This window comes from Pempheris klunzingeri, chromosome 2, assembly GCF_042242105.1.
Source record: "Pempheris klunzingeri isolate RE-2024b chromosome 2, fPemKlu1.hap1, whole genome shotgun sequence".
NCBI lineage: Eukaryota > Metazoa > Chordata > Actinopteri > Acropomatiformes > Pempheridae > Pempheris > Pempheris klunzingeri.
In genome coordinates this window covers 15,092,600-15,110,583 of record NC_092013.1, presented here as the reverse complement: position 1 = coordinate 15,110,583, position 17,984 = coordinate 15,092,600, and the positions used below count along the sequence as shown (strand labels likewise).

General features: G+C 41.2%; 1 protein-coding gene across 4 annotated transcripts in view; it reads left to right on the top strand.

Moving 5' to 3' along the window:
• The window catches only part of syn2b (synapsin IIb), a 77,655-nt gene extending 63,345 nt beyond the window's left edge, over positions 1 to 14,310 (top strand). The window contains exons 6-14 of one of the 4 annotated variants that reach the window (XM_070845060.1): positions 973 to 1,035; positions 2,807 to 2,949; positions 4,379 to 4,453; positions 5,667 to 5,769; positions 8,618 to 8,794; positions 9,091 to 9,157; positions 12,360 to 12,646; positions 12,746 to 13,290; positions 14,032 to 14,310. In XM_070845060.1, the coding sequence (XP_070701161.1) occupies positions 973 to 1,035; positions 2,807 to 2,949; positions 4,379 to 4,453; positions 5,667 to 5,769; positions 8,618 to 8,794; positions 9,091 to 9,157; positions 12,360 to 12,646; positions 12,746 to 13,290; positions 14,032 to 14,185 (1,614 nt within the window). In that variant the 3' untranslated portion in view covers positions 14,186 to 14,310. Of the gene's footprint in view, positions 1 to 972; positions 1,036 to 2,806; positions 2,950 to 4,378; positions 4,454 to 5,666; positions 5,770 to 8,617; positions 8,795 to 9,090; positions 9,158 to 12,359; positions 13,291 to 14,031 lie in introns of all 4 variants that reach the window. The other 3 variants (XM_070845045.1, XM_070845053.1, XM_070845036.1) reach the window with 3 other exon arrangements.
• Positions 14,311 to 17,984: the final 3,674 nt, after the last annotated feature.

Here is a 17,984-nt window from a genome sequence, read left to right as displayed (position 1 = left end):
CTCTGCAGAAAACATCTTTCATTATCAGAGATATTGTACGACATTCTTTGAAGCTGCACATTGATAACTGATCAAAAACTACATGTAATACGAAAGCTGTTGCTTGTAGTGATGAAGCACAAAGAATGATCACTGTTTTAGTGCCTTTCAGCTCATTGTTTTGGTTTTATGGCCTTCAACTTTACCGTTTCAGTTCGCTCTCACTGCTCGTATAGTATTGTTTTGAAGAGCAAAAGGCATCTGACAAACTCTGATAAACCCGCTGTATAGTACATGCCCAGTGCCAAATAGCAGATATACAAAAATAGCAACTAGCTGGTGATCATAGTGGATCATTTAGTAGCTGAAGAGCCACATATTTGCTTCAGCAGTTTGTCTAAGTCAAAACAGAGCTAAAATGAAATGAAATATTGGCCAGAAACTCAGCTCCAAATTCATGCACTGTGTCTGATGGATGTGTAAACAGGAAACTGTTTGCTAACATCTTTTTCATATCATCTCCATATGGTGATAATATATATGTGATATCTAACATGACAATATGTGATATATGTATGCTGTAGGAATAGCTTATTATGCTTCTCCCATGTGGCCAAAAATCAGTTCATTTAGGTTAAATCTATCATTTAGAGTACTTCCACCTCTTTTTCCTGCAGTTTCTGTTTTCGAGAAATACGTGAAATTTGGCAATATGGCAGTAACTTTAGTGCCATCGCCTTCTGGCATATCTACACAATTTCTTTTCCTGTGAAATATAACTTAAAGCATTAAAGTTACTGTAACTGCTTTGCAGTGTCAGACCATAAAGGACTACATACTTACTCAGATCTGTGAACGGTGACAGTTGCCCCAAACAGCCACTTATTTTTCACCACAGGGTTTTTCCAGTCTGGTGATGAGTTAATATAACAGCAGTAGACACTCTGTATTGTTCATCATTATTCACCCCGTAAATATTCTGTTACTTTTCAGATTACAACACCAAGCTTCCCGGTCGTGGTGAAGATCGGACACGCCCACTCTGGAATGGGAAAGGTAATGCTGAATGCTCCTGAAGCAGCCAGACGCCAATTTCATTTAGCCATTTTACAGCTACTGCACTAATTTAAAATGTTAAACTGAGTGAACATCTAAACACATGATTGATCTGGCTTCCTGAAATATCCAACATTGAAGCAGTGATTGAGATTTGTCCTGTCTGAATGAAAGACACGTTCAGTACAGTGGGGACAATAGCTGCACATTGGACTGAAGTCCACCCATTTGACTGTTGCACCATTTTACAAATTACCAGTGAAAAGTGCTTTAAATCCCCCCGTGTGCCCAGAGGTAGTTGAATGGTTTACATCTGGAACAACATCGTTTGTATTTAGTAATGCTTTCTCTGACATGCATTACCACTTAATTTTCCATCATCTTATCTGTCTTTCGTGATCTTTTCCTCCTTTCATGACTGCCACACATCATTTTATATTCCCCCTCAGTCCTCCCTTTCTCCTTTCATTGATTGACAAATGTGTTAATATTTTCTGGGTGAAATCAAAGTGTTTATCTTCACTCTGCTGCTCATCATCGATCCACCACACATCATTCCCCTGAACTGCTCAATCCGATATTGAGTTATTGTCCTCTCTCTAAGTTTAACTGGATGTCTTAACAGCTGGTACCTTCCTTCTTGCCCTCCTTTATCTGCCCATCTCATCTCTAAAACACCTTTATTCTATTACAGACATACAGATGTAGAAATCACATTTTTTTTGTCCGTTGCTTCAAACACTGCTTGTTTTGACATGTCTTTATGATGAATGCAGGGGGCTAGTACAGTAGTTTCCACTTTACTTTTTAATGACAATGGACCATCTTACTTCTAGGACATGGACAGTGGCTACTGCAGAGACCATCATTTCACCTCCATCAACCATATTGATCCAAATTATTAATTAGGTCTGTGTTATTGATATGTGTAGACTCTACAAATGTTATTACAAGCAGAATGCAGCACTCACGAACAGCAACCAGTGCATCTTTATATCTTTCAGACAATTGACCCTGTGTGCATGCATGAAGAAATAGTTTTGAGAGTTAGACATCTGTACGCTTAATGTGTATATCTAGCTGGATCCAGCAGGTTTAAGCAGGGGGAAATAGCTAGCCCGCCTCTCCTGGAAGGTAACAAAAATGTGTTGTTTTTGCATTTTTTTGTATATATTACACGAACAAGGTATATTATGATGTTATTTTTAACCTTTGGACAGAGCCAAGCAAGCTATTTTGCCTTCCTTCTAGTCCAATGCTTCCAATGCTAAGCTAAGCTGTCTCCTGGCCTCAGCTATTTTATATTTAATGTACAGCCATAAGAGTGGTATCAATCTTCGCAATCTCTCAGCAAGAAAACCAACATGGAACATTCATTTTAATAAACAACATAGTGACAGTTAATGCAACCTGCAGTTTTTTGAAAAAGATTTTCAAGAAAAACAAAATTACGAATTGAAAACACCTGTTATGTTTAAAGCTATACTACGCAACTTTTTTGTTTGAAATATCCTCTAAATCTCGAGTTAAAGCAAAACTAACTTTGGATGAATAGCGGCAACACTGACCTCTGCTGCCACAAATAGTAATGGGATATTTAGGAGCAAAGAGAGCAGCAACAACAGAACACCAAAAACATCTGCACCCACAGCAGTTAGTTCCATAGTTGGTGGTGTGTGACGTAGTGCTTAAGGTCCTTTGAAAAAATAAGATATGCAGCCCAGCCTTACTTGATATAAATTGTGTTTCTTCATGTGTTGTTCCTCTGTAGGTCAAAGTGGACAATGTGAGTGACTTCCAGGACATTGCAAGTGTGGTGGCCATCACTCAGACCTACTGCACTACAGAACCATTTGTAGACGCCAAGTACGACATCAGGGTCCAGAAAATTGGCGCAGACTACAAAGCATACATGTATGTGTTGTTCTTGTTTATTGGTTGCTTTCAGGGAAGTGTTTTCTTTCACGTTTATGTGTATTCTATACAAAGTGCACATTTTATCTTTTTGTAACGCATTGTGTTTGGGGCTCAGGACAAGTATAGAGGTTGGCAGGGGAACAGTGACAGAGGCTACATACTTTTGCTTGAATAGAGCATGAAACTAGCAACATGAACTGTGAAATACTCATTTAACCCCTCAAATGCATAGGTGTTTTTACAAACATTTCTACATACCTCTTGTCCTTAACTGGGCACTTATATGATACAGTTTGGGCCAAATATTAGAATAATTTTTCTTGTGAACATTTCAGTTTACCATTACAAAAAACACACACACAGAAATATGTTTTATATCATTTATCAGAAAAATCTTTCAAATTCCTTTCACTGTGGCCTGTTATGCTCCATTTTACATATAGGCTATTATAACTTTTAGAGCATCCATCCGCGTTTGTAAGTCATGGCACCTCTTTCCTTTTCTCCAGCCATGGCCACAACAGCTGAAGGTCAAACTTTTCCAGGAAAGTGCAACACTTGTGAGATCTTGTGGCTTCCCAAGTTGGAAATTTGGCCGGGAAAGCTATTTGCATATTTATGGCAGTAAGGTCGAGGCAACTGTATAAGGTTCCCTCATCAGTCCAAACTTTTCTTGGGACTGCTTCTTAGATGGTACCTTTACCGTTGTCCCAGCCAGAGCTCATTTAGTCTGAGCTAACGCTGTCATTCTCATGTAGCAATTTCACTTTTAAATTAAATCTGATTCATAAATGGAATTAACACAAATTCAGTTGCTCAGGTACATTTTAATTTCCAGAGCTACTGTTCTTTCACGAGGCCAAAGAGGACAACACAACATGCACGCTATCACCTGCATCCAGCAAAGTGCAAATAAAAAATCTAACACTGACATACCTTGTATCCTGATTGACTTGATAAACTTTTTAGAGGAACACATAAGGAAAACAATGCTTTTTTCACATTTTGACACTATAACATTGTTAGTGTGTTTCCTTAATTGAATAAAATGAATGAGTTAGACAGGGTATGGTTTAGGGTATGGAGTGTTTGAATAAAGCTGCCTTGGCCTTTGTCCTTCATCCTAGTTATTGGTTTCCACCAGAAACCAAAAGAGCCTGTGGCAACTAGCTAGCAGGGTGCTAATTAGCCTGGTAACCTGCAGCACTGCATGTTGGCTGCTCACACACACACACACACACACACACACACACACACACACACGCACACATAAACACATACACTGTCTAAAGCTAGCACTGAAACCACACCCAGCTTACTACTACCAGCCAGGTTGTCCAAATGGTTCTCGTCTGCATTTATCAATTCTGCAAGTGAAGGTTTGAGTCTGTAATCATTTAACGCACAATTTCCTTTTCTTTTCCAGGCGAACATCCATCTCTGGTAACTGGAAGAGCAACACCGGATCTGCCATGTTGGAACAAGTAGCCATGACTGACAAGTGAGCACCGCTTCCACATTAGTGATGCCCAGGCTGGCCTGGTGTTGCACGTGTCGTTCTTGTGTTATGTCACAGTTAGTCACAATGTACTCTCAGAGCAGAGTCATTCAGCTGAAACCATTTCACATGGGTAAACACACAGATGTTTGGATATCAGTTGATGTTTTCAGAGGACTGATGCTGCGTCTGTATCTTTGCACACATCATTTCACTTTGAGCTGATCTGCTCATGGCTAAAATCTGGATTATACACCAAAGGATGTATTTTGACCAGTCACAGCAGGAAAGGCACAGTTGTAATTGATAACATTGACACTGCACTGGCATGTCTTACAGAGACACCAACATGGAGCAGAGCCACCTTTAATGTAAAGTTACAACTGTGCTCTTTCTGCTCAACAGATCAGATGTGAAAAGGTCTATGGTGAGATCTAGGAGAATGGAGTGGTACTGTTTGTAGTGCTGTTGCCGCACCAGGATCAGTATGCATCACTACTGGAAAACTAACAAAAGAAATACCTAAATACTAACCTTAAATATATAAAACTGCATCAAACTAGTTATTTTTTTCGTACATGCAGCATCTGATTCATCAAATAATGTTCAGTCTTTAAGACTCACGAATATGAGCTGAAAATTGTTTGGTGAATATGATGCACTAGAAAAGTTGTAGCAGTTGAATGCCTGCAGTACTACATTATCCTTTTGTTCGCTATTGATGTGTATGTTTTCAGTTTCATTGTTATCAGTTTTGCAGACAGTAAGTCAATGGAGCCCTTTACGCACGCTGGTGCAGCAAACCCCAGGCAGCAACAGCACCTTTATGGGATACAGCCGATGCAGCCTAGAGCTACAGAGGCTCTGTGACAGGTTTACTGGCAGGATAAACGCCCTAAAGAGCAACAGTTGCACTGACATACTGTGCTGAAGTAGCTGAAATGATGTATACATCAATATTATTGATTACATCGTGTACAAGAACAAAGGTTTTTTTATAACATAGCTAAGCAAGATCATGCAAGACCAGAAAAGTTTTCATTCCCAGTTCGATATTACAAAAGAGCAGAACTCTTCTTGACCTACCTAAAGTGCCTCAAGTGCCAACTTTGGAACACAGGAAAACACTAATTGTTCATCCATATCTATTTTTTTTAGTTCTCTGTAAACACATTTTGACTCTTTGTGGACCTAATTCTGCTTCCCTCTGTGGCAGGTATAAGACGTGGGTTGATACCTGCGCAGAGATCTTCGGAGGGCTCGATATCTGTGCTGTCAAAGCCATCTGTGGCAAGGATGGTAATGACTACATCACTGAGGTGAGGAAAGAACATAAAGAGGGGAGGGACAGAGGGATGGAAACTCAAAACAGATCCTTAGATGGAGCAGACAGTAGATATGGCACTAAATCAAGACAAATTCAATAGTAGATTTTACAGTACAACTGCCATTATCACTGCTTCAGTATACTTATTGACTCCTGCCTCTTGTTTGAAATCTTTCACCGTGTTGACATCAGCTTGTGGGAGTTGTGTTTCATAAGAGTGCTGATACGGTCTTTGAGTCTTAAATTTAGCATGTCTGGCCTAATTTACTCTGCTACGGCCGTGGATTGTTTGGCTGGGAATAAACTGAACCTTACCTGAAAACACATTGTGACTGATAATTAACATCTGATGATATGTCAAGGGTAGGTATTGCTGTTCTCTATGGCAGACCTATCTCAACATTTGTTCTTTTTGTCTGGTTATGTGTCCGTCTTTGTGTTGTGTCGAGTAAGCGTGTTGGTTTCATGTTTCGCAGTCTTTAGTCTTCAAGTTATGACGAGAACAGTTGTGAATAACATGTTAATGTAGGGACATGCATTGCTATAATAGTACCTTTGCTAGAAGCCCGCTGGGCCTGTCTCAGTATTGCTACATCCTGATGTCATCATCATGACTGAAAAGCCAGCTAACAGGAAGGCTTTCAAAGGCATATGAGATATTACACACAGCATATGACGATATTAAGGTTTAGAGCATCTCACTGTTCAGTAGGGTGGCTTCTACCCATGTATTACAGCTCTGGCCTTTGGCATTTAAAAGCAGGACCCAAACTCTATGACACAGCTGGCAGAGTTAAATCTAAAGATGCAGGTCATGGGTGGACAACCAACAGGTGGACAAGGTTGGAACATGGAGGTAGTGTGCAGGTTCAGGATTAGAAAGAGAGACAAGTTTAAGCTTTAATTAGAGAGACAGATTCAGGCTTAGACAGAGAGAAAACCTCAGACTCAGACTCAGACTCAGACTCAAGGTCAGGCTCAGGCTCAGGCTCAGGCTCAGGCAGAAGAACAGCACAGAGTTAGGTAGACTCTGATAGAGGAACTAGGACTCAGAGAGAAAAGGTCAGGCTGTCAGAGATGTTTACTCATACAGAGATTCGGGTTCAGGCTAAGACAGAGAAACAGGTTGAGGCTCAGAAGAAGAGACAGGGTCCCGCTCAAATAAAGAGATACGTTCTGCCTTGGACAGAAGAAGAAAGACAGATGTTCAGGGACTCAGTATTTGCAGGAACGTGGATTCCTGGCTGCATTGATGATTGTTGTAGTTGTCGTCAGTGGAGTCTCAGGAGTGCAGTCGAGGCACTGGAGTGCTGGACTGAAGTGTGACCCCTGGGAACCAATGGAAATGCACCCAGAGGCCCCAAGTTTGTTATAACCCCAAAATATGAAAACCTACAGATGATCCTTACAGAGAGAGGACAGGACTGCAGAGGCGTAGAGGGAAAAGGCAGAGTGGCTTTCAGAAGGACGGGCACAGAGCTATCCAAAGGGGAAGGAAGCGCTGGACTAGAGGGCCATGAAACAGGCAGAGGGCTAGCCGACAAGAAAGTAGGCAGTAAGCTAATCAAAATGGAAGCTCTGGAGGGAACTGAAAGATACTGGAGAATAACTGGGAGACTCGTGATTTGGAGCAGGGACTAATTTGGCCACAGGACTGAGCTGTTGAGTGACCAAGATTTCTGCCAGCTTCGGGAGAAACTTGACAAGCCAGGATTTGTAGAACACAAGTTGAAGTGCTATAGAGAGCTATTTTGGCAGCAAGTACAGACCCACTGAAGTCCGCCTGGTGAAGGTCAACTCAGTAATCAATGGAAAGAGTTGGGTAAATTTTTGTCAAAATTCTGGCAGCTGGCAATGAGTAGTTGGACCAAAATGTCGACAGTGATACTGCAAATATGGTTTAAGACAGATTAATATGTTTGAAAGTCAATAAACAAGCTTATAGTCGGTCATTTATTGACAGTGAAAACAGGGAAACAAATCCAATGGTGCTGACAGCAGGTTTGCAGATAATGGCAAACAGGCAATAATGGCTCAAAGGCTGAAAACATGGCAACACAGATGAATTGGCAGCAAAATGCAGTGAACTGAGGTTCACACAGAATAAACAGATAAGACAGGTAGCAGAGGAGATCAGATGAGCTGGAAAATTAAAGAAAACCCTTATCCTAACCCATGAGTGGAGAGCTGAGGCATGGTGAAGTTTAGACAATTACGATTAAAACACCCAGCAAGAGTCTGAGTCTGAGGAGGGAGGGGAGGGAGATGACACAGGAGCCACAATGACACCAACACCCAGTCACTGTGGTATCAAAGAAATCTAAACGTTTCACTTATACAGAAGCGGACTGACTGTCAGAACGAAGTAGTGGTTTAGTGAAAGGTAGATTAGATACAAAAACACCCTATGAGTCATTTCCTCTGGTAAAGTGTTATGGTTTTTGTAATTTGGTTTCGCAGCAGCTTGCCTGCCACAATGAGAAAACGTGGGTTACTGGAAATACCATATGTTTCATGTATTACCATATATTTCAAAACCTGACAGTATTCATTAAAAGCCTACCCATATAAACCAAAGCCCACCATTCTGACCACGAAAAACATAACTTCTAAACATGAATTCTACATACATTTCTAATTTGAGAGAAGAAGTTACAGTCCTGTAAGCACAGCAGAGAGTATCACTACACACTAAGAGCTGACCTCTGTGCCATTTAACTCCCTTTGTTAGTCTGTCCTGACTTTGTTATCCACTCTGAGTCAACAACACATCGGTGAAGTAACCTTTTAAATAAAATGGCACACATTTTAATTTTTTAACACGCTGTCTCTTTGTGCAGGTTGTGGGTTCATCGATGCAGCTGATTGGTGACCACCAGGCAGAGGACCGTCAGCTCATCTCAGAGGTGGTGCTGGCTAAAATGAACCAAGCACTGGCTGCCAGGTCCTCAAGTGCTTCCCGCTCACCTGCTCGCTCCCCTCAAGGACAGAGGCCAACTACTGTGCAGCCACAACAGGTAGAGGCTACATGAAGTGAAATGCAAACCCCACGAAGCCTGCGTATTTGTAATAGTCGGCCTAAAATAAATAGCTGTACACACATGCTCGCACAATATTTGCTTTAATTCTCCTTGTGAATATGAACAGAGGCAGGATCTCAAACCTCTGCATGAAAATCATTTTGCTGTAGCCCTTCACTGCTGATTCTTTACCAGAACCTCATTAACAATGTTTGCCTTTCTTTCCCACTCTCCCTGTCTTTGTTTTTCTTTCCGTCTGTCTCTCTCTGGCCCCTTCACTCTCTCTCTCCCAGAGTGCTGCCCTTAAGGAAGGACTGGCAGATCCAAACAGGACCTCAGGCCAGCGCCCTCAACCTAAAGGTTGTCTGAACACTGTTCTCCATTGTAATACGAGTCCTGCCGCTGTAGGGCCAAAGCAAATCTAGGAGACGCTCTCTGAAACAGCCGTGGGACAGCTCACTCTCAGACGTATTAAGAGCTTTTTCTGAAATGAAGTATCCGCTGTTTGAAAAGTTTAGCACCTTCCCTGCTCTGCACTTCCATCAGAAAAAAACTCACCAGGAAAGGTTTTCTCTAGTTAGTTCACCTGAAGAATTTGTTTAAAATGAACAGGGAAATTAGAGAAACTAATCAATCTATTTAACCTGTTAAATAAAGAGCTTCAGAGATGCTGTTAGTTGGATTTGGTAACAGAGCCAGGCTAGCTGTTTCCTCATTTCCAGTCTTTGTGCTAAGCTAAGCTAACTGCCTGCTGTGCTGTGGCTTCATATTTATCTACCAACGTGTCAGTGGCATTAACCTTCTCATCTATTTCCTGGCAAGTAAATGAATGTGTATTTCCCAAAATGATTTCTTGAAGAGTAAGAGCAGTTTGTATTTTATCTGCATCCTTATCCCTGTTCCATGAAGTAGACGTTGTCCATTTCATTGCTTCAAACTAATTCACTGGTATCTGGCTTTAGTGGGGCTGCATTCAGCCAGCTCGTTGAGTTTAATTGCAGCCATGGCATCTGTGTCAGTGTGCTAATGTTTGTGCTCAGGGCTGATGTGTTAAAGCTAAATGTGCCTACTAAAAGCAGTGGTAAAACAGCGAATAACATGGGCAATTAACAAAGCTGTCATTGTTGGAGCTGCTGCGTAATTGTGTGCGTGTTTGCATATTTGTTCATCACCTTGAAATCCATATTTTCTCGTTTTGCATGGATGTGGCAAGAGTCAGTACTCCATGCTGTGTTTAGCAGATATGTGCTGATTCTTTCAGGAGTGAAGATTTTAATGTCTTACAGGAATTGCTAGAGATTAACATGTGCCTACAGTGTTTCAGCAGGGTTTTGTTTAGCTTCTTTAAATCTTTTCTACCAATGATGTTATCTTTCAAAGAAAATAATCGAACCGTGTTTGAAACAAAATGATTTGACAGTGGCAGACATGGGCCTATTTAAACATGGACGCTCTGTTTATTTTGTGTGCATTCTTAACTGTGATGCTCATGATTACTGAATCAGCTCAGTTAGATTTCTGTCTCAGTGTTAAATGCTTAGCTTTTAAATCCTTTTTGCCATCTGATATAGTGAAAATAGGTTTATGGTTAAATGTTTTTTCCTTCTGTCAAGCAACAAAGCCCCATTTGCAAGATCTGAATGTTTTGTGAATAACTGCTTGCTGTCGTCTTTGGTTGTGAATTAACTTTAATTGTTCTGCGTTATTGTTGCGACACATGTGGCATCAAACATTAAATTATTACAACAAATAACTTATGATTTTGTTAGGAGGAAGGAGCAGATTTACGCTCACGTCCAACTATTGCAAAGGATCAGCATTCATTTTTAATTTAACTGAATTTTAACAGGCCACCACCCAAAAAAGTGCAAACAAGTAGCTTTTTTTATTGCTTTAGTCTCTCTGAAGGTTCCTGTTACCACAGTTTACCAACATCAACCTGTCAAACAAAACTTTGGTGCTTTCAGATTGTCAGTTTAACACAGCATGTTTTCAAGTGAAAAGCAGAGTTTATGATGTTGTTAGGTGACCCGTGAAAGCAGATTGCAAATTAACAAACTGCCTTGTCATCAAATGGGCACTTAAAATTCTGTTGTTGGTCTCACAGTGATCATAAATTTGGTCACTGACATTTTGATTTCATTAGTGTCTTCTTTTGAGTCGTTAACTGGACGACTGTCACTAAACTTTCCTATTCCATCTTCCCTGCATCCTGGCAGGGTATGTTTGTGACCCCTTGTGAGTCCTCTGTGAAAGATATTAATTCGTCATCATCGGCAACCTTATCACGCTACATTATAATGTAGACAACACAAAGTGGCATTTTATGGTACACAATACATATTTTTGGCATTTATGAAACCTGGTTATGTGACTTATGAAAACTTTCTAAGAAAATAAGCGTCATTTTCTTTCTCTGCATGATCATTCCTAATTTTCTTGGATCCAGACCACTGAATTACCGATTTTCATACACCATCTGCCTGCAAATATTCGTTATCTTAATGGTTCCTGATATAAAGACATTTTGTTTAGTGCAAACACAGGTCAAAGGCAATTCAGGGTTTGTATCCAAGCAAAATTTTATTGTGTCACCTTTTACAAATTGTGTTTGTACAAACAGTATTTTCTTTGGTTTTTATGCGCCGTGAGTCCCAAGCAACCATTGGGATGCTTAATGATAAAACGTAAGACTCATGGCCATTTAGCTGACTCTCCGAAAATGTCTGGGATGAATTTTCATGACGGTATTGCAGTGGTCACGCCCTGTGATAATATATATAAAGTCTTTGTAACCATAAACTCTAAAATCTGAATGTATACAGATGATAAAATAATACAAACTTTCAAAGAAACCTTTCTTAAGAGGCTTTAACATATAATTTACATTCCCAGCTGGAAAGTGACTTATCAGCCACTGGAAACTCATCCCTGTCCAGTCACTTCCCTCTCAGCATGCATTTATTTTGTGCTGCATGATAGGCTGCTTTGCTGCCTGTCTTTGAGCCACTGGGTTGTTTGCTGCCAGTAGTTTTTCTTGGTTGTATCATCTCTCCTTTTGTTGTTTGCCTTCTTTCATTCTCTCACTTTCTTTCCCCCAAATCGTGTTTTTTTTTTTTTTTTTACCACCACACTTCCTCCTCTTGGTCACATGAGTTGTGCATAAAAGCAACATGACAGGCTCCTCTCCACACTGTCCCTTAACCCTTGATCTGCTGCCCCCTGCCGGTCATTTCAGTCCAAACATTCAGAGCCTGCTTTGCCCCACTCTGTTCTTGACAGATGAGCTGGTTAGGACTTCTATGAATGTGAGAGGTCATAATGTGAATGGGCATGTTTAGACTCTAGCTCATTATTTGTATCATGTTCTGCTTTGGTCTTTGGTGAGTGTAACAGGTGCCTGGTTTTCTTACTGCTGCACTAATACCGCAGGTGCTAGATTTAAGAAATAACAATGCTTCTGTAATTCACTTCTCCTGTTGCTTGTTCGCCTTTCTTGCCTTTATGTGTCTATAACCTTGGAAGTATGATCTAATATAACTATCTTATCTCACTCTTTTAGGTGCACCAGTGAAATCACAGAGTGTAGAGACATCATCAGAGCCAGCTAAGAGAGCGTCTGAACCAGTACCAAAGCCCAGCCAGGCCCAGAAACCTGGTCCAGGTCCAGCTCAGAAACCAGCTGAGGCTCAGAAGCCAAGCCCAGTCCAGAGGGCCGCCTCAGTCACAAAGCCTCCAGTCCCGAGGCCTCCCCCAATGACAAGAGCCCCATCCCTGGCAAAGTCAACCCCAGGTTCTGCTTCCACCCCAGCCCCAGCCAAAGCTTCACCATCATCCCCAGCTAAAGCAGCAGCAGCCGCAGCAGCTCCAGGCTCTCCCCCAACCAAAGCAGCAGCAGCAGCAGCAGCCTCCCCTTCATCCCCGGCCTCGGCCAAGGCCCCGGCCAAGGCCCCGGCCCCAGCTCCAGCTCCAGCTCCAGCCCCAGCCCCAGCCCCAGCCCCAGCCCCAGCCTCAGCCTCAGCCTCAGCCTCAGCTCCTACCACAGAGCAGCCCAAGCCCCAGCCACAGGGCTCTCCATCCCCAGCTCCTGGCAAACCAAAAGAGCTGCCCCCCAAACCCACACCTCCTGCAAAGCCCATCCCTCCTGTACGCAGGAATTCAAAGCCGCAACTCCAGCCAAAGCCGCAAACCCCGCCTCCTCCGAAAGCTTCACCTAAACCCCAGCCCGCTGCCCAAGCCCCAGCACCCACTCAGGCCTCAGATCCTGCCTCAGCCCCTGCCCCTGCCCCAGCACAGGTCCAGTCCCCAGCTAAAGCCAGCCAGTCCCCGCCTAACATCCAGTCTCCAGCTAAGGCTCAGTCCCAGGCCAAGCCGGCCTCCCCTTCCCCAAACCCTGAGCTTGTCCCAGCTGAAGCAGCTGAGGCCCCCGATGAGGCGCAGGAACCCGTGGAAGAACAGCCAGGAACCCAGCAGAAGACCCATCCTCTGCTGAAGTAAGAGCCGTATTATCAACGCACTGTTGATAATGCAGAGACATACATTTCAATGGGCCACATTTTGTGTTTAGGATACAAAATTAAATATCAAAATCAATTCCTCTGTAGTGAGATCAATTATCAATAGAATTTCTGTTCTCATCTGTTTTAGTGCATCAGTCCAATTGGTTACCTGCTGAAATTATTATCCATTTGGATAACACCTCATTTTAACCCTCCATACTTAGCATCAATAAGCAGTGAATAAACATTGAATACATGGTTTATCACACACTATAATGTAGTTGTAAGCAGATTTTGGGTATGTTTAAGAGTTTTTGTGTGTGTCAACAACACCTCAAGTGAAGCATCCATAACTGGATGTCGGTACATAAACAGATCATGAATGACGACATAACACAGGTCTTAACAGAAAGTTAGAATTGTTGAAAGTACTCTACATTAATGCTTAAATATGCTTATAACTACATTAGAATGTAGAATAAACAAGGGGGTTAAAGTACAGTGTTAACATTTTGGAAAAATCTTTGTACAAATACTGTGTTTGTGACTTTTTGGCCCTCTCACACATTTCACACATTGTTTGTCTTCCTTCCCTTCTTTTCCCTCTAACTTCCTCCGTTAACATTCACATAATCATCTTCTCCCTTCCTTCATTCCTGCCTGCATCCCATCCTTCCCTCCCTCTTCGCCCACCTTGTTCTCCTCCCCCATCTTTTCCTCCTCTTCCCTTCCCAGTAAGTCCCAGTCCCTGACCAATGCCTTCAACGCCTTCAGCGACTCCTCTTTCTTCCGTGGGGTCTCAAGCTCCGGAGGTGACGGCCAAGACGAGGCGAAGGCCGAGACCATTCGCAACCTCCGAAAGTCCTTCGCCAGCCTTTTTTCTGACTAGACACAGCTGAGCCATAGTCAGTCCCTAATGGATTCTGGCCGCCCTTTTACTTTTGGCCAGTCATGACTTGATTGACATTAAATGTGAACCGGTCTGAGATTAAACTTTGTGTGTTAACTGTACTGTGTTCCCTCCGTCCCGGCCCCTTTTCTCCTCCCTTTTTAGCTTCTCTGTGTGAGTAACAGTGAGGGCTGCTGGGTAGGATAATCAGTGAACGATGCTGTGACAGAGCAGTTGGACTGAAGGAGTTACGTCATTGATATAGACTAGAATAGAATAGAATCACAAAATGTTTATTTTTCCCAGAGCATACTTTATGAACACTATATGAGAACTATAATATTCAAGACTACTGATGGAATGTACATACAGTATATATATTTATATATATATATATATATACAGTATACAAATATAAACATATATAACTATAAAGGGAGAAAAGCCAATAGAAAAAAAATTCCAGTAGCACTTTTCAATTAGCTTTAGTCAGTGACATAACTCTTTCATTCAGTGGCTGGATTCACACACGTTTTTTAAATATTAAGATATTTGACATTTGATGGTTTCCCCCACAGTGAATCAGTACGTTGGTCAGTAAGTGAAAGTATGCGATTAAAAAAAAAAAAAAATGCTTCTTAAATGATTTGTTCCTGTGTAAATCCGGCCGTCGTGTCTCTGGTCCTTGGCTACGGACTACTGGGCTCATCACTGTCGCCCATTTTTTGTCTACAAGCCTTGAAGTTCATTGTCGTGTGAGGGAGTTGGAAATATGTGTATGTTCATCTGTGTTCAGTTGTTATGCATGGCTCCTCCAAGTGGCTCGCTGTGACTTTTGGAGCAGGAGGGCGCTCTATCAGTGTTGAGTTTTCCCTCCGTTGCCTCTCTCTCTCTTTCTCTCTCTCTCTCTCTCTCTCTCTCTCTCTCTCTCTCTAGATGTTGTAGCCTTATTGTGAACATGTTTTCAATTCACAGCTACATGTGTTGGCTGTGCAGACCTGGATCGATTACAACTCGCAATTCATTCATTTACTTCAAGTGTTTGAATAAGTAAACTATTGAGGGCAGGACTGATTGCGACTAGTAGTAGTTTTGGGAGAATGAGATTGATGCCGAGAGCACCAGACTGAATAAATCAATCCTAACAAGTAAATGAATGCATATCGAGGAGTAAAGAGACTCATGTCTGTAGCTGTGACTGGTGATCTCTTGTTTCACCTCTGTGTAGATTTATCAACAGTATTGTAATTTGTTGATTATTCTCATGAAAAGACATTGAGACAGTAGTGCAATAACACCTCGACATGACTGTTGAGCGCTGTCACCCTATTGTAAACATAAATATGATCATACCTACAGGAACTGTGTATCTGTTCAGTACCTTATTCTTACATTCCCTTTAAGGTTCCTTTCAGTGGCAACTTTCCAGGTTGTGTTTTACTGCAGTCAGAGGCGGGATGTCAGATTAAAGTGCCATTTTTAACTGATGGCTTTTCTGATTAATCCCATTTGTGTTAAGGGACTGAAGTATAGGCAACCTGAAATGAACCCAGTACCTTGACTGGTCATTTTCATTTGAGTTGCTACATTTCAAGTTCATATGAGTAGAAAAAAAACCAAAAATAACACAAAAAAAAAACCCTCAATACTCAACAACCGCATATCAAATTGTCTGCTTATCCATCTCCAGTACTTTGTTGCAAGTAAATTATAACATATTGTATTTGTATGTATGTTTGTACGTATGTATGTATGTGTCATCTCAGGAGTTTATTTTTTGTAATATATTGATTGACTGATTTATTTTTTTGAGGCTCCATATTTATGGTACAGTATATATTGTTTGTTTTGTATTGTGTTTTTATTTGTAACGCAATACTGCTTTGCATGATCTGGTGACTGATAGTTTTTTTTTTCTGTACAGATAAAAGTAAATAAAGATGTGGTTCCATCATTCCACTGATTCACTATGTAAAACTGTGCCTTTTGTTTGAAGGACAACCTTTTTTAAAGAGGCATTGCAATGATTTCGCACTTGAAGAGCTGGTTATTCATTATTAGGGGGGTTTAAGCAGTTGTTTAATCTTCTGTGGCTCTGGGGGACCTTTGCCATAAATAGCCCTCATGATGTGAACTAGGTTAGGCTTGAGTACCACAACGTTTTGGCAGAAAGCCTTTGTTACAAACTGGGGGCATGGAAAGATGGGGGTAATAACCTCTATCAAGCAAGGAAGGTCTAATGAAAAGATGCTATTGAACTGCATTATGGGAAATGTCAGTGTTGTGTTGTCAGTGTTGTTGAACGTGTGATGCATTCTACCTACAAAAAGTCAGTATGGTGCATTTTTCTCCGTTCTTTTCTGAATCTTTCTTTCACAAGTCTTCCAGCTTAATGGAAGTGTGATACTAAATCTGCAGTACCTCATCAAGTTATACAGCAAATACATTCAGGCTATGAGCAACTACGTGTAGCTGCTACTGATGCTAAAGGTTAGCACGTTAAAAGACAGTAATGACAAATTTAGAAGTAAGAAACTCTTATAGGGACAACTAAAAAAGAATACAAAGTGTCATGAAGGGAGAGAGCATCTCTTCTATCTCAGAAATGTGTCTGGTGTGTTTTATGAAGCTGGGAAGTTAATTGCTTACATGAAGTCTTTAAGACCTTTTATATTACAGACACTGCCTTGATAAAAACCATCAGGTTTAGAGGGCTTCATCAGTCTCTCAGTGCTTTCCATTGGAGAAATGGCAGTAGTTTGACTTTTTCCTAGCATGACAAAAAGACAGTTTTGCGAATGTTTATTGTGGAGGATTCAAAACTCAAATTAATTGTGAAACTATACCGAAATTACTAGCTTTTGGCTTAAGGTTATGTGTCAAAGATTTTATGTTGGTGCAGAGCTACTCTCTCTCTCTCCCTCTTTTAGGTTTTAGAACCTCAGTCTTTTTTTCAAGTGTAGGCAATTATATGATAATGACTTGAAACGATCAATGCAAAGAATCGGTTTATCAGTGGGATAAATATAAGTATGCCATTATTCCACCAACAGCAGCATGTATTTTAAATATTCAGTATATCTAAAATGATGTGACTGATTTATTTAGACTGTGTTGACACCTTTGCAGTGTAGTAACATGGTTTGGGCTGGTGCCAAACCATGTTAGTACACAGCAAAGGGAGGACTGTTTTAACAGTTTCCCACTGCAATTTTGAAGGACAAACCAAGTATAAAGTCTGTATGAAAAATATGAACTGTGCTCCTAATAAAGTCATCAGATCTTTAATTTGACAACATAGGTACAATGCAATACTGTAAACTCTTTACTGGGAGTGTACAGTGTAAGGTCAATGACAACTCTGTCTGTTCTGTGTTTTCTGTTCTCTCTCCTCATTTGGCTGCAATGTTTTGACATGCTCACCATATCAGACGTATATTTCATCAATAATGTAAAATGGAAAACGGAGGAAGCCATTTATATCCTATACAGCCAACACCAAGACTAAAAACATTTAAGAATAACTCAAACCTTCAGTCTTCTGCTCCCTAAAGATACAACAGTGGGTTGAACTACCTGTGCTGAGCCAGCAGATGGCACTATATACATGTGGATATGTTGTATATGAGTGTGTTTTTCATTGACAAAGATTGAAATGTTGGCCCTCTGGCCCATTTCATTGCATCATGTTTGCTCCTCTCTTGCAGGTTCATGTAATGTGTCCACTTTGGCTGACTCAAAACATCTTGGCCCAGTGTCTATAAAAGTTGCCATCTTAGTCCTCTTAGTAGTGTCTCCA